Source organism: Cavia porcellus, unplaced genomic scaffold, assembly GCF_034190915.1.
Source record: "Cavia porcellus strain 051 isolate PalLab524CR breed Dunkin Hartley unplaced genomic scaffold, mCavPor4.1 scaffold_1, whole genome shotgun sequence".
In the NCBI taxonomy this organism is placed as follows: Eukaryota; Metazoa; Chordata; class Mammalia; order Rodentia; family Caviidae; genus Cavia; species Cavia porcellus.
In genome coordinates this window covers 230799522-230813712 of record NW_026947484.1, presented here as the reverse complement: position 1 = coordinate 230813712, position 14191 = coordinate 230799522, and the positions used below count along the sequence as shown (strand labels likewise).

Here is a 14191-nt window from a genome sequence, read left to right as displayed (position 1 = left end):
GTTTGGCATGAGTAGGAACTCCTCTGTATGTTTATCAAATCCTTAAAAATGAACGCACTATTGAAAGGTCGGGAAAGAAATAGCAGTACAGTGGAAAATAATTTTAGATCGGATATGGCCTGAATAATTACTTGTTTGACATAGCCCTTTAAGTCTTCAGTTAAGTAGAGGTTTACAGGTTACCTTGGTACTCTGGGTCTCAGCTGTTTAGCATGAAGGAGGTCCCTGATACACAGGAAGAAGCACTGGGCAGAAAAGAGTGGGCGCTGTTTACTCCCTGTGCAGCTTTAGGAAAGCATCCTAACTCTCCTAGGCCCCTGTTTCATCACTATACAGAGCAAAGCTTTCATTAGGTAATGAATGGCTAATCTACCCAAGAATTGCTAAGTGAGAAAGAGGCATACCAGAGCCTTTCAAGGGGGAAGCTGTGGACAGTGCAGCTCTTCAGGGAGAGGAGGTCCGGTGTCTAAACACAGCTAACCTGACGGGTGGTTGACAGAAACATTAACAATAGAGAGGGAGCACTGCAGAATTTTCTTCTGAGGGGAGGGCAGAAAAGAAGTAGAGGAGGAGAATACTGAATTTAGAAGTCTGTGCCAACCCTCATTTTACACAGGCTTGAAAAGTTACAGGGTGCAGGAAGCTGCCTTTAGCGTGTGTCTTTCTAGCCAAGAGGACCTTAGCTGTAGAGAAGGGAAGCCAGGCTCCCGGAGCCCGCTGCGAGCCGGCCTGCTGCTTCCCGGCCCGCTTTTCCTCCCTTCATGCTGCTCTGCTTCACCACTTTTAAACGTTCAATTCTTGAGGCTCCAAAAAGCCAGTTCTTAGTAGATACTCGTTCTGTGTATGCTTTGAAGGATTTTGTATGCACACTGTCAAGTACTGATAGAGTAAAAATACAGTTAGTACCTGGGTAAACATGATTCTGCCTTGGAAAGGGGTTGACCTGTTTCATTGTTTGACATTTTTACAAAGCATGACATTTGAATTTTTTTTCTTTTTATTTTGGTCGTTGACTCTTCTTTAAAATTTTAGAAGTTTTGATCTTTGGAATACTTTTTTTAATATATAAGTTTTAAGGCCATTATTGTTTTCATAGTTGCAATGTTTCTAACAGTTTTATTGTTCTGAAGCAGAGTCTAGTTTTGTTCTAATGTGGTCTAGATTATAAAATCAGATGTTTAATTTTCATTTTAAGTTGTTTCCACTTATTTAACAGTATGCAATTATGTTCTGGTTTTGAGGACTCCCTAAAATGATTATTGGCAAATAGTTCAGTAAAGACAGTGAAGAGATCAGCTTTTACTCATTCCTGCAGCTAATAAAGACCTAGTTAGTGGCAAGCGGCCAAGGGTGTTATTTTTAGAGTCTAATATAAAGAATAAATATTTCTACATTTAAGAAAAACTTATTTTTACTTACGGCTGCCTGTTGAACTGCCATTCCTTTTACCTGTCTTCACCTCGAAGTGAGCTGTCTGCAGTTCTTCATTATTTCTACTTCTGAGTAGAAAACAACTCTGGGATATTTTAAGATTTTGTGTTAGATAACATCCTGCAAAAGGATACACACTATTTCATGCTACATACTAATAATGATTAAAAATAAAAAAGTTTCCTACAACTAGACAGCTCTCCTCCCATCCCTGGAGATGTTTACTCAGCTGAGAATATTAATTTCTAATGTACTGGAAACTTCCAGACCTATCGAACATGTTCTCGGGGTACTCTGTGAAATTCAGGATCTTAGATCTTTATCAGAGCCTCTTCTGTAGCCCTGTTATTCGAGGTTATTATAACTGTAAGGTGGCGCATGCCATAATCCCAGCATTTGGAAGAATCACAGCGAGTTTGAACCAACCTGGGCTACAAAGTGAGTTCAGGGCCAGCCTGAACTACACAGCGAGATGGTCTCAATAAATAAATAAATAAAATAAAATAAAATAATTTTTAAAAAGATTATATGCATCATGTTAATTTGGAATTTGAGCAGTTAAAAGTATAATAACAATGTATCCTTTTTATTTTTATTGTGTCTTTCAGAATCATGGTGTCATGGAAAGGGATTTACTTTATACTCATTCTTTTTTGTGGAAGCTTTTTTGGCAGCATTTTCATGCTGGGTCCATTTTTACCTTTGATGTTTGTAAATCCGTCTTGGTATCGCTGGATCAACAACCGCCTTGTTGCCACCTGGCTCACGCTTCCTGCGGTGAGTTACACACTGGAAGAGGAGGCTGTCTGCCTGTGCTAGAGTAATTCAGTCTGTTGGTTTTATTTTGTTAGTCAGACTTGGGTTGGGGAAGGAACATGAGTTCATCATTTTATGTAAGGAGCATGTTAGAGTGTAAGGGGGAAAACATAAAAACTAGAGAGTAATAATATCTCATGGCTTTAGAATTGAAAATTAAGAGCTGATTTCCATATTCATAATTTAAAAAAAAATGTTACATCATTGAGTCATATATTGCATATGGTAAAGGACAAATCTTAGAGGTCTAGATTAAAGAATTTTTGCATGATTAATTTTACATTTTATTTTGGATTTCCATTTTTTAACAAGATATTAACAAAAGTTAAGATTCTTCTCTGATTCTGAGCTGATGACTGTCAGATTCCAGCCTCCATTCCCCCCTCCACCCCCGAAGTGGCTTTAGTGGGTCCTTCCCTCTTGCTGCTGATCAGTGGCCTCTCTTGTGCTGTGCTCTGCCCCTTAGCCAAATCCAGTGAAGTGTGTGAAGGTGTTTTTCCTGTGAGTATTCAGGCTGTATATTCTGACCCTTATTTTTCCGGAGTAACAGCTGCAACCTAATGTTATCCCAGGTTTACCGATCTGTCAAGGGAGAGAGGCGATGAATATAGCACCTGAATAAGAAGAGGGGCTCTTCCTCGCCTGCTTCTTTGCAGTCTCTGCCTCTTCCATTTCTGCCTCTCCTTATGATGTCTGCAGTGAGGAAAGTGTCAAGAGCTGGAGCCTTCTCAGGTGGAGGCTGATTGGTTAATATTCCCAGAAACAGTGGTTGGTGCAGGTTTCCTACCTTTGTGGAAGAGACTTTTCTTAGAAGTTTCCTGCAGTTAAATGTTAATAAATCATTTACAATGCACTTTCCTTTTTTAATGTTGTCTTAGTTACTTTTTACTGGTCGCTGAGACAAAATACCTGAAGCCCAAAGTTGGGAGAGGAAAGGTTTATTACAGTTTTTGGAGGTTTCAGTCCATACTCAGTTGGCTCCAAGGCAGGCTGGCATGGCAGGACTGCCATTCATGGAGGCTGCAAACAGCAAGCAGGATCTGGCAGAGAGCAAGACACACCTTCTTCCTGCCATTGCATTACATCCTGGCTCCACCCCTAGGCCAGTGTAGCACTGACAGCATCAATCTAAGCACTAGACAATGAACCATCACAAATGCACAACGCAAACTCATGAGGCCTGGGGGCTACAGACATAAACCATGACAAATGTGTGTTAAAAATGAATCTCATGTTGAATAATTTTGTATATTGCATTCATTCCTTGGAGATATACCTATTTTAGGAAATGTGAATACTGCGAAACTAAGAGTAATTTTCTCTCTCCTCCCTCTTCCGGCTTGTCTTTTCTCATTTTTGAGATATCCAAGACCCAAAGTTAAAGGTGGGAAGGTTTATTTCCACTCACGGTTTGTAGAGGTTCCAGTTCATAGTTGACCAGCTCCTAGGAAGGGTGGCAGGCAGGCAGAAGGCAGCAAGTGACCAGAGACCACAGCAGCCCTCTTTTTGTCCTTTGTGTTCTGTCCAGGCTACGTATCCTAAGGGCAGGTGGCACTCACACCCAGGGTGGGCCTTCCTATTACCCACTCCCACAACTACCTCAAACCAGTCAGTGGACTAACTTAGCAATCACACACTTAGATCCAGATGCTCTCATAGCCCTACCAATGACCAGAAGAGGCTTTGGGGGCATCTAGATCGAGCCATAACACTTTTCTTCTTCCCCCATGCTTTAAAACTTGTACTTAAAGTTGTCTGTCCCACAGGCACAAAGAAAGGATGTTGTTATACTGGTAGATAAGAAAGAATCATGGTATGGTTGCATGTTTAACTCAGACATGAGAAGAATTAGGATGTCCTGTTAAAAGGAAAAATACAAATCCAAGGATAGTGATGATAATAGCTGTTGATCACTTGTGTGGGAGACAGTTAAGTATTCAAGGTGACTTCCTTTTAGGTACTGCCATTATTCCCATTTTACAGAAAAGGAAATAGAAACTATGAGGAATTAAACAGAACAGATAATTAGCCATAAAACTAATGCCAACAGTGGACTGATTCCTTTTTGGAAGAGAGAGAAGTTTACCAGAAATCCTGACTCAGGACCAGGTGCTTGCCAGGCAGGCGCTGTGCTGCTGCTCTATATCCATGGCCCCTTGGGATGATTCTCTCTGTGAAAGTTTGTAAATAGTAGTCAGAGAAAGCCTTCTTTGTTAAAGAAGCCAAAAACAATTTGCTCAATTATGTGGAACAAAGTACATACTAATAAATATTTGATAAACGTAAAGAATATTCAGGGTCATACCTTGGTATCAGAATTGTGTCAACTGCATAAAATGAGCTGTACAATGTTAACCTCTTTTTTGAAAGTGTTTGTATAAAATTGATATTTTTTTTCTTTTGTCTTAAGAATTTACTGGTTATACTGTCTGACTGGAATTTGTGTGTGTGTGTGTGTGTGTGGAAAGAATTTTGATAATAAATTTATTTTCCTAAATAGGTAGTGATATAATCACATTTTTTACTTCCTATTTTATCAACTCCAGACATATTTTTCAAGGAGCTGTTAGATTTTAATCAAGGTGTTAAATTTTAGATACTACATTTTTGGTAGTGCCTGTAGGGTCTGTAGTAATACCATCCTGTGTATCGCTCGTCTTGATAATTTCTTCCCCTTTTCTTCCCCAGTCTTACTAGGGACTTGTCAGTTCTGTTGACTTTCCTAAAGAACCCATCTTTAGTATTACTGACTTTTTTCTGTTGTTTTAATGTTATCTCATTGATTTATTATTTCCTTCTTTAGGTTTAGTTTGCTCTTTTTAAAGTCTCTTAAAGCAGAAACAAGTCATTAATTTTAAATGTTTCTTTTCCATAAGCAACTTTAAAGATTTTATGTGTGTGTGTGTGTGTGTGTGTGTGTGTGTGTGTGTGTGTAATTTAAGCATTGTATTAACTGCATGTTACAGATTTTTATGCTGTATTTTATTTTTATTGTTTAAATTTTGGGAAGAGGGTTGGTACTAAGTACTGAACCCAGGGCTTTATGTGTGCTAAGCAGTCACTCTTAACACTGAGCCTCATCTCAAACCCTTGGCATATTTTCTAATCATGTTTCTGATTTCTTTGATCTGTAGATTATTTAAAATTATGTTTTTTGATTTCTAAATATCAATATTTTATTGCTGACTTTTACTTTGTGGTCAGAGAACGTATTCTAAGATTTAGTCAGTAAATTTACAGCGATTTGTTTTATTTCAAGGCATTCCACGAGTTCTTAAATATAATTTTATTTTGTAGTTTGGTATAGTGGTTAGTAAATGCCATTTGGACTGAGAATTTTAAAAATGGTAATGAGACTTTCTGTAATTTTACTTTTTCTCCTATATTCTTCCAATCATATCCTTAATAATTTCAGTACGGCATTACAGCTGATCATGTGGAACTCTTCATCTGTGATTATGCTTTATCTCTTAATTCTCTTGGGATTACTTGCATTTATGATTAAGTGTTCTAATAAACTGACCTGTTTTGTTGTGAAATATTTCTCTTTAGTCTTTGTGCTGCCAAAGTTTCCTGCATCTGATGTTAATATCATCTTCCTCATGCTTATCATTTAAATGAAAGCATTTTTCATCTCTTACTGCTATTATCATATGAACTACATCTATGTACATAATAGACTGCATAGTACAGTGTTGAGGTTTTTTTGCTTTAACGTCCTTTGAAGAAATTAAGAGAAGAAACACATGCAGTCTTTTGTATGTACCTATTCCATTTCTAGTCAGCCTGGAAAATGAATGGAATGGAGATAATGTTAAGTGAATAATCTAGACTGAAAGACACCATGTATTTTATCTGTCTTACGTGGTGAATGAGAAGAGATTATTATTCGCTTTAGGTAGAAGACTATTATCTTTCCAATGACAAAGATTTCATCTGTCCTGTTCATCATTACATCTAACAAAGTTCTCGATACATGGTGCATGTGATAAATAGTTGCCAGATGAACACTGAGAGAACATGCTGACAACCTTGGTAGTCAACAAAAGTTAAATATATATATCCTTCTACAAGGAGGGTGAATTCTGCTTTCATCCCTGACAGAGTAAAAGGATTTAAAGGAAAACATGGTCATAAACAGATGAGAAATCTCAAGAAAGCAATGGAACCAACATAAATTCCACAACTTAAAAACTCACTCATCGAGAGAGAGCGTATTCCTTTGTGAGGTCTCCTGTAAACTGTTTTCATGAAATCTAAAGTCTCTTTTTTGCTTTTTTATTATTAGCAAATGTTCATTATACAGATGAATGAGTTTCATTTTGGCAGATTTATAGCTGCATGCAACATACTGTGATCATTCCTCCTGCTGCTTTCCCTCTTGCACGTCACTCCCCCATTCCCGATACTCCCTCATGTTCTGCTCTGATGACATCTGGCTGGGTTTTTGGTTTTTTTTTTTTTTTTTTTTTTTTTTGTATGGGGTATCGAACTCATGACCTGCGCTTGCCAGGCAGGTGCTTATGCTGCTGCGCTAAATCCCCGGCTCCATCTCTCTGATTTTAGTTGTTTTTGTGTTACTGTTGCATGTGTGAAAAAAAATGTACAATATTTGTCTGAGTCTGGCTTACTGTGCTTAACAGGATAATCTCCAGTTTAATCTGTTTTCCTGCATATGATGTGATTACATTCTCTGTCTGTGTAATAAGTACTCCATTGTGTATATATACATTTTCTTTATCCATTCAGCTGTTGGCGGGCTTCTAAATCTGCTTCCATAGTTTAGCTATTATAAATTCGAATATTATTGTTAGCTATTAAATTTCTGAGGTGAAGCCAGGCATGGTGATGCACGTCCTCCATCACTGGGGAGGCTGAGGCAGGATACTCACCGGGGAGGTTGAGGCTAGCCTGGGATATATAGTTTAAAAAAAAAACAAAAAACAAAAAAATTTGGCAGGGGAATGATGAGCTTTTATCTGTATATTTTAGGGATCTACTGTCTTTTTGTCTGCATTCTTTTGGTTTGCTTATTGTTGTTTTTATTTTGAGACAGGGTCTCTGTAGAATTCAGACTGGCCTTAAAGTCACTGTGTATTTCAGTCTGGCCTTGAACTCACAGAAATCCTCTTCTTGCAGCCTCCTTGGAGCTGGAATCACAGGCATGTGTCACCATGCCTGGCTCCATTGTTTTGGACGAAAAGTTGGCTGTTGACCAGTGAGTGTTGGGGTCACATCCTGATGATCTTAACTATACTTCAGAAACCCATGTAATTCACTAACCTGCTGAGCATTGTAGCTTAGCAACACAGTGCACTGTGGCCTATCAGTTTACTCTTAGGACCCTGAACTGACTGGTGACTGTGGTTCACTGTGCTGCCTGATACTACCAGAGTATCATGGTGTATATCCCTATCCTGGGATAGGATCAAAATGTAGAGTTTAAGGTAGGTTTCTACTGAACGTGTATTACGTTTGAACCATTGTAAAGTTCGAAAAGTCAGGAGTTACCTGTACATTGTTCCTTCCCTAAAAATAATGTGTCTTTTTTCTTGGGGCACTTTAGAGATTTTCTCTTTTAATATTTTTGTTACGGTCCTTACATGTGGTTTATTTTATATTGTTGTATTTTGTTGAGCTTTAGGCCTGTTGGTTGATTGATGTTCTTCTTCTTCCTAACTAGAAGATTCAGGTCACTTCTTCACCTGTTTTTTCTGCTTTATTCTCTTCTCTTTTCAAACTACAGTGATGTGTGCGTTAGATTGATTTTATTGAAACATGTCATCAAGAGTCTTGTTTTCCTTTTTGTTCTTCATATTGGTGATTTCTGTCGATCTGTTTTTAAGTTCAGTGAGTCTTCTGCCATCTCTCATCTGTTGTTTGGCACACATAGTGAGTTTTTAAGTTGTGGAATTTATGTTGGTTCCATTGCTTTCTTGAGATTTCTCATCTGTTTATGACCATGTTTTCCTTTAAATCCTTTTTCTCTGTCAGGGATGAAAGCAGAATTCACCCTCCTTGTAGAAGGATATATATATTTAACTTTTGTTGACTACCAAGGTTGTCAGCAGTGTTCTCTCAGTTCTCCAAGGTTCTCTCAGTGTTCATCTGGCAACTATTTATCACATGCACCATGTATCGAGAACTTTGTTAGATGTAATGATGAACAGGACAGATGAAATCTTTGTCATTGGAAAGATAATAGTCTTCTACCTAAAATGTTGTCCTTAGTAGTAGGTACACACAGCTTGATCCAATTTCTCGCTTTCCCTTGACTGAAAGACTTCTGCCTTTGTAAAGGATAGACGTTGAGTTTGCAGGCTATGAATTTTTAGTTAAATTTTTCAGTCAGCTTAAGTCCAGTGTTTCACTGCAGCCCCTAAATGTACTGTTTAATATAAAATACTCATTTTGTGTTGCCTGACCATTATCCTCTTACTTAAAAGGTGTCTTTCATGTTGTATTTATATAAAATAAAATAAACATGGTATTTATAGTTTATCTAAAATTAGCCTTCACAAGAAGATATTTCCAAAGAGTAATCTACAACCTGTGTGATAAACAATTCACTTTATGGTCATTATAAAATCCAGAGATATTTTATGTTGGAATCATTTGATTCTTTGTGTCATTTACTCTCCCCCTCTTTTTATTAGTGGTTATTGATTATACAGATCAGTGAGTTTCATTTGGCAGATTTTTATATGCATGTAACATACTTTAATTATTTCTCCCATCAGTTCCCTTCTCCACCCTCTCTCCTGTGTCACATGTTTGTGGGGGATCAGAGTATATAAAGTATTTGAATAATATCTTTTGTTGTTTTTTATTTCATCATCTTTAAAATGAGTTGGAGCGGAGATGATCTCTGGGGTCTGTTCATGATTGTGTTTCTCATTATAAAGCAAACTTTTAGAGATAAATGATTTTTTTTGGTAACAATCATATATTGCTACCATACTTTATTTTTTAAAAATCATCAATTTCTACAGTGTATATAATCTTTTGATTATGTCACATTTTTGGCTGAATGGTTCTCCAAAAATAGTGACAGTTTTGAGGACTTTCTTGTAGTTATTACCCTGGCAGTAGTACTTCCAGGTGATTTCACTTGGCCAGGGTACTTAGCTTCTTTATAAACTTTTATTTTTTTCATCTCTGCAAAAAGATGTGCTGATATTACCTGTCTACCGCAGAGAGTGCTTGTGATGACTGAGATGGTAATGTGGCATTCTTACTGTAGTGTTTGGTCAGTATACAGCAGATACTGAGTGCGGTATTAGTTTTAGGTAATGGGCTACACAGCTTTTTCAAGGAAAATTAGAAATATACTGCTTTGTCTAAAGTAGAATTCTGTTTCCACTCAGGTCTGGCAGGCAGGGCAGCTCTGCTTCCTACTGTTGTCAGGGAACTCAGATTCCTTCCATCCTGTCAGTCACCCACCCAGGCCCTGTTTTCCTCTAGGTAGCCATGCATGCAGTTACAATTCTTGCTCTGGAAGAAACGCTGGTTTTTGCTGACTGGTTTCTGCACCTGCTGTGGAGCAGTGACTTCTACTGCTCTTACTCTAACCTTAGTCTCAGCAAAACTGCATCAACGTGTGTTTGCCCCGAGATGGGGAAAGGAGGACCCAGCAAAGAAAAGTTTTTCTCTGCTTTGTGCGTGATGGAATAAGAACTATGTGTAGTTCTCTGCCGAGTTGTTATTCTGGTATTAAAGACAGTCTTTTTTTGGTACCGGGGATTGAACTCATGATATAGCACTTGGCAGGCAGGCACTTAGGCCACTAAACTAAATCCCCTGCCACAAGACAGTTCTTTTTAAAAACAACTTGCAAACCTTCATTTTGATGGTCAGCTGGAGAGAGAAATCTGGTCCAGCATTGGGAAAACTGACTGAGCTGGACTTAACTGTAGTGTGCTGAGCTCACCATCCTGTGAGATTTTTAGTGGTAATTTCAGCTACGACTGACTTTTGTCCTATTAGCTGATTTGAAAATTTTACTTATGGGTAAGATTGCTGTACTCTGAAATAGGTATATGTTTGAAAAACTGTTAGCCAGCTGTTTAGTTCAGTAGTCACAGCATGCATGTCAGGACGAGAGTTGTTAGTTAAGAAATTCATAGGAGTCTTACCTAGTGTAACTAATGTACAGGAAAATTGATGTTCTGCTTTTAAATTAATAATTATCTCTTTAAAAAAATGAAGAAAGCTGTTAAGAGTATCTTATCACCTTATATTTCATACGTTTATAAGGTGCTAAAGAGGCTCTTATTTTTAAGCACATTTCTTATTCAGAATAAATTTAATCAACAACTTGGCCTTTTTTTCTTCTATAGGTATATTTTATTTTAAGCAATCCCAAACAATTGAAAGTAATTTTTCACTAAGAAGAGGCTAAATGCACTTAAAATAATTTCCTGCTTCACAGATACAATCAAAGTGATCTTTTTTGTAAGCTTCTTTTGTGCATTAAAATCATTTTGTTGGCAGGATTTTTTTCCTGTGTTACCATTTTTAAGGAGTAGTTTCAGTGTTAAGTGAGGCATAGCATTCAAAAAATATAAATTGTGTAGAGTCCTAGAATTGTGTAGAGTCCTAGGATGGAATTTAGAGGTCACCTGACTGAACTGTGTGTGCATGAGTCCTTTCTATATCAGTTTGAAGAATAAGCATGCACTGCTTCTTTAAACATTTCTATAAAAGTGTATGTCTTTGCTCGTTTCATGATTGGATAGCTCCGTTCAGTGTAATTAATATGATCAGGGTCATATCCTGCATGTACCCAGAGCAGTTTTTGCTCCTCAAAATTCTTCACCTTACCAACAGTTTCACTGTTAACTGATTACCTGGGGTTGGAAAATCATCTGGAGTTCATGGGAAGAAATTGAGAGCTCATTGTTTAACTTGGCTCCCAGGGCAGAGATCTCTTTGGATACCAACCTACCCCAAGAGTTACACAGATGTTTAATGAACACAGATTATTGGATATAATTTCTGCCTACACTGGTGCTCTTAAGAACGTGGGCGCTCTGTGTTTGAAGGGTGACTTGGGATTGCAGATCTTTAAATGGGTAGAGATTTGGGGAAACAGACACAAGTTAAGCTTGAAAAGCCAAAGCTCACTTGGAAATGAGCTGTTACCTTAGACTAAAGGGCCATTGGAATGACCATTGAGAATGAGGAGTGTGAAGACAAAACTTATTTCTTGATTATGAGAGGTAGAATATTTGGAGGTGGCAATAGTGATATGTCTGTATCTATATCTATATTTATATCTATATCTGTCCTCTGTATTTGTAATTATGTGAAAAATCTTTGAAATAATTTGTAAAAAATTTGAAATTTAAATAAGAAATTAAAGATGTGGTAGCATGTACCTGGAGTCTCAAGAGGTTGAGGTGGAAGGGTATTTTGGGCTCAGGAATTTGAGACTACTGTGGGCAACACAGAATGAGCTCACCTAAAAAATAAAAAGAGTGAAGTTAGTAAACAAGTTTTCTTATCTGTGATTTTACTTTTTAAAACTATTCTGTAATATATTTTTCTTTTAAATGTTTTAGCTATTTATATTTATGGCCATTAGAAAAGTTAATTGAACAAATTACATAAACACTTGAACATTTTACTATGTGCCAGGCATACTTGCAGGTGCCAAGAATGTATTTTATTAGACATACAGTTTTTTAAATTTTTTGTTAAAATTGAATAGATGTGGTTTTGGTTAACAAGATCATTCTGCAGAAAAGTATGAAGTTAAAATTTTTGATTTTTATTTCATCAGCCCTGTATCCAGTATTAAACTTTTGGACTGTCTTTTCCAGAAGAAAAATGAGTAATAATTTTAATCATATACTTTTAAAATGATACAGTAGAATGTTATTGTATGCTTAAAATTTTTTCAATTTAAGTGATATATCTTGAAGATTTCATGAACAGTAAGCGTGTTTCTACTAGGAAATGCCCAGAAACTTAAATTAGTAGAACAGAAAAACAGAATAATCCTCTATTCTTATTTTTCTAGACCATCTCCATGATTCTGTATAAAAGTAGGAATCATGAGAAAGATGATCAAAGTTATAACTCTAAATTGCTGTCTGTATGTATTATTTTCTTAGGCATTGCTAGAGACCATGTTTGGTGTGAAAGTGATTATAACAGGCGATGCATTTGTACCTGGAGAAAGGAGTGTCATTATCATGAACCACCGGACGAGAATGGATTGGATGTTTCTGTGGAATTGTCTGATGAGATACAGCTACCTCAGATTGGAAAAAATTTGCCTCAAAGCCAGTCTCAAAAGCGTTCCTGGATTTGGTAGGTTAATTACACCTTATTTTAAATGGATCACTCATTTATATGTAATATATCCATTGTAAAACTATAATTTGGTGAAATAAGTATAAAAACCATTTGCAAGTTTTCCTCACCAGTTTAAGAACAGTCCCAGTGGGCCTGTTTTGACAGATGATTTTATTTTAATCTTAGTTTTCTGAAATGTCTTACTCAAAAGAAGAAATAAACCATTCTCAACTATTCTCAATGGAACGGGAATAGTTTGTAACTTTTTTGTTGGCGGTTGGATTGGGGATGAGCCCTGGGCCTTCACTGTGCTAAATCAGCTGTTTTTGTTTTTTCATTTTGAAACAGAGTCTTGCTAAACTTTGCAGTCTGGGCTTGAATTCACCATCTTGCTACCTCAGTTTCCTTCAGTGCTAGGATTACAGCGTGTGCCACCACACCCAGCTTAGTTCAGTAACTTTTTTTTAAAAGCGAATAAAACAAGCAAAATAAAACAGGGTAAAACCAATCAAAACAAAGCAGTATAAGTGACACAGGAATTCAAAACAGTAGGAAAACAGCAATGGTTACCGTAATGCCTCTTGTCGTCTTCAAAATAGTTGCCCATACCTTCAGACATAGTAAAAATCAAACAGAACAGAACAGAACCAGTAAAATACAAAACAATGCAAAACAAGATAAGAGTAACTTCAAAATGGCTACCATAACATAGCTGCCCATGCCATGGGACATAACAAAACAAAACAAAGCAAAACAGAATAAAATTCAAACCAACAAAACAATGAAAATGATACAGGACCAAAGCAAAATGATAGGGAATTAACAATGGCTACTATCTTCAAAAGGAGATCCTTCATAGATGCTAAACTGCATACTGTTATCTTCTGAATAGATAACAGCTTTTGACCTGCAAGGGCAGTGGAACACTGAACACTAAAAGCATTAAGCTGCATTTTACCTCAGTAGCTATCATCACGGCCTGTGTTTCTCCAGATGAACTCGGTGCTTACAGCAGCGGGAGGGGTGGAGACTGATTCTCCTGTGCCGGAAGGGGCTGTTATCTGGCTGTCCCCCCAGCAGCCCGTGCATGGTGCCGATTCACAGGGAGGGCTTGCTTCTTGCTGACCTCTTATTCTCTCCCTCTGAGGTCTGTGGATGGTGTTGACACTCAGGAAAAGGCTGGTATCTGGCCGTCCCCTTGGTGGCCTGCACGTGGTGTTGAATCTCAGGGAGTGCTTGCTTCTTGGCGACTTGTTCTTTCCCCATTCAGTCTGTGAATGGTGTTGACTCACAGGAAAAGGCTGGCGTCTGGCTGTCCCTCCAGCTGCCCATGTGTGATGCCAATTTGCAGGAAGCGCTTGCTTCTTAGTGATTTCTCTTCCCTGAAGTCTGCAAATCAGTTCAGTAACTTTTTATTGCATGTCATCTTTATGAAATAAGTTAGTAACTGGTCTGTAGATATAAGACATTTGAAATTAACTGGAATATATTCATCTGATTTTAATTGAACTTACTGGTTCCAGATATTATACTAAGTGCTAATATTTTCTGAATTTCCCTAATCTGTAATTCTTTTTTTTTCTCTTTGGTCTTTTATTGTGCTTATATAACATTAAACTCCTATATATGTTTACTTTGAATA

At 37.3% G+C, this 14191-nt stretch overlaps 1 protein-coding gene across 8 annotated transcripts in view; it reads left to right on the top strand.

Annotated features, from left to right (window-relative positions):
* Window positions 1-14191, top strand: part of Lclat1 (lysocardiolipin acyltransferase 1) — a 171201-nt gene that overhangs the window by 66484 nt on the left and 90526 nt on the right. For 7 of the 8 annotated variants that reach the window (XM_003473009.5, XM_063230338.1, XM_063230336.1 and 4 more), the window contains 2 exons: window positions 2040-2208; window positions 12366-12564. In XM_003473009.5, coding sequence (XP_003473057.2) covers window positions 2044-2208; window positions 12366-12564 — 364 coding nt within the window. In that variant the 5' untranslated portion in view covers window positions 2040-2043. The remainder of the gene's footprint in view (window positions 1-2039; window positions 2209-12365; window positions 12565-14191) is intronic. The other variant, XM_063230340.1, reaches the window with a different exon arrangement.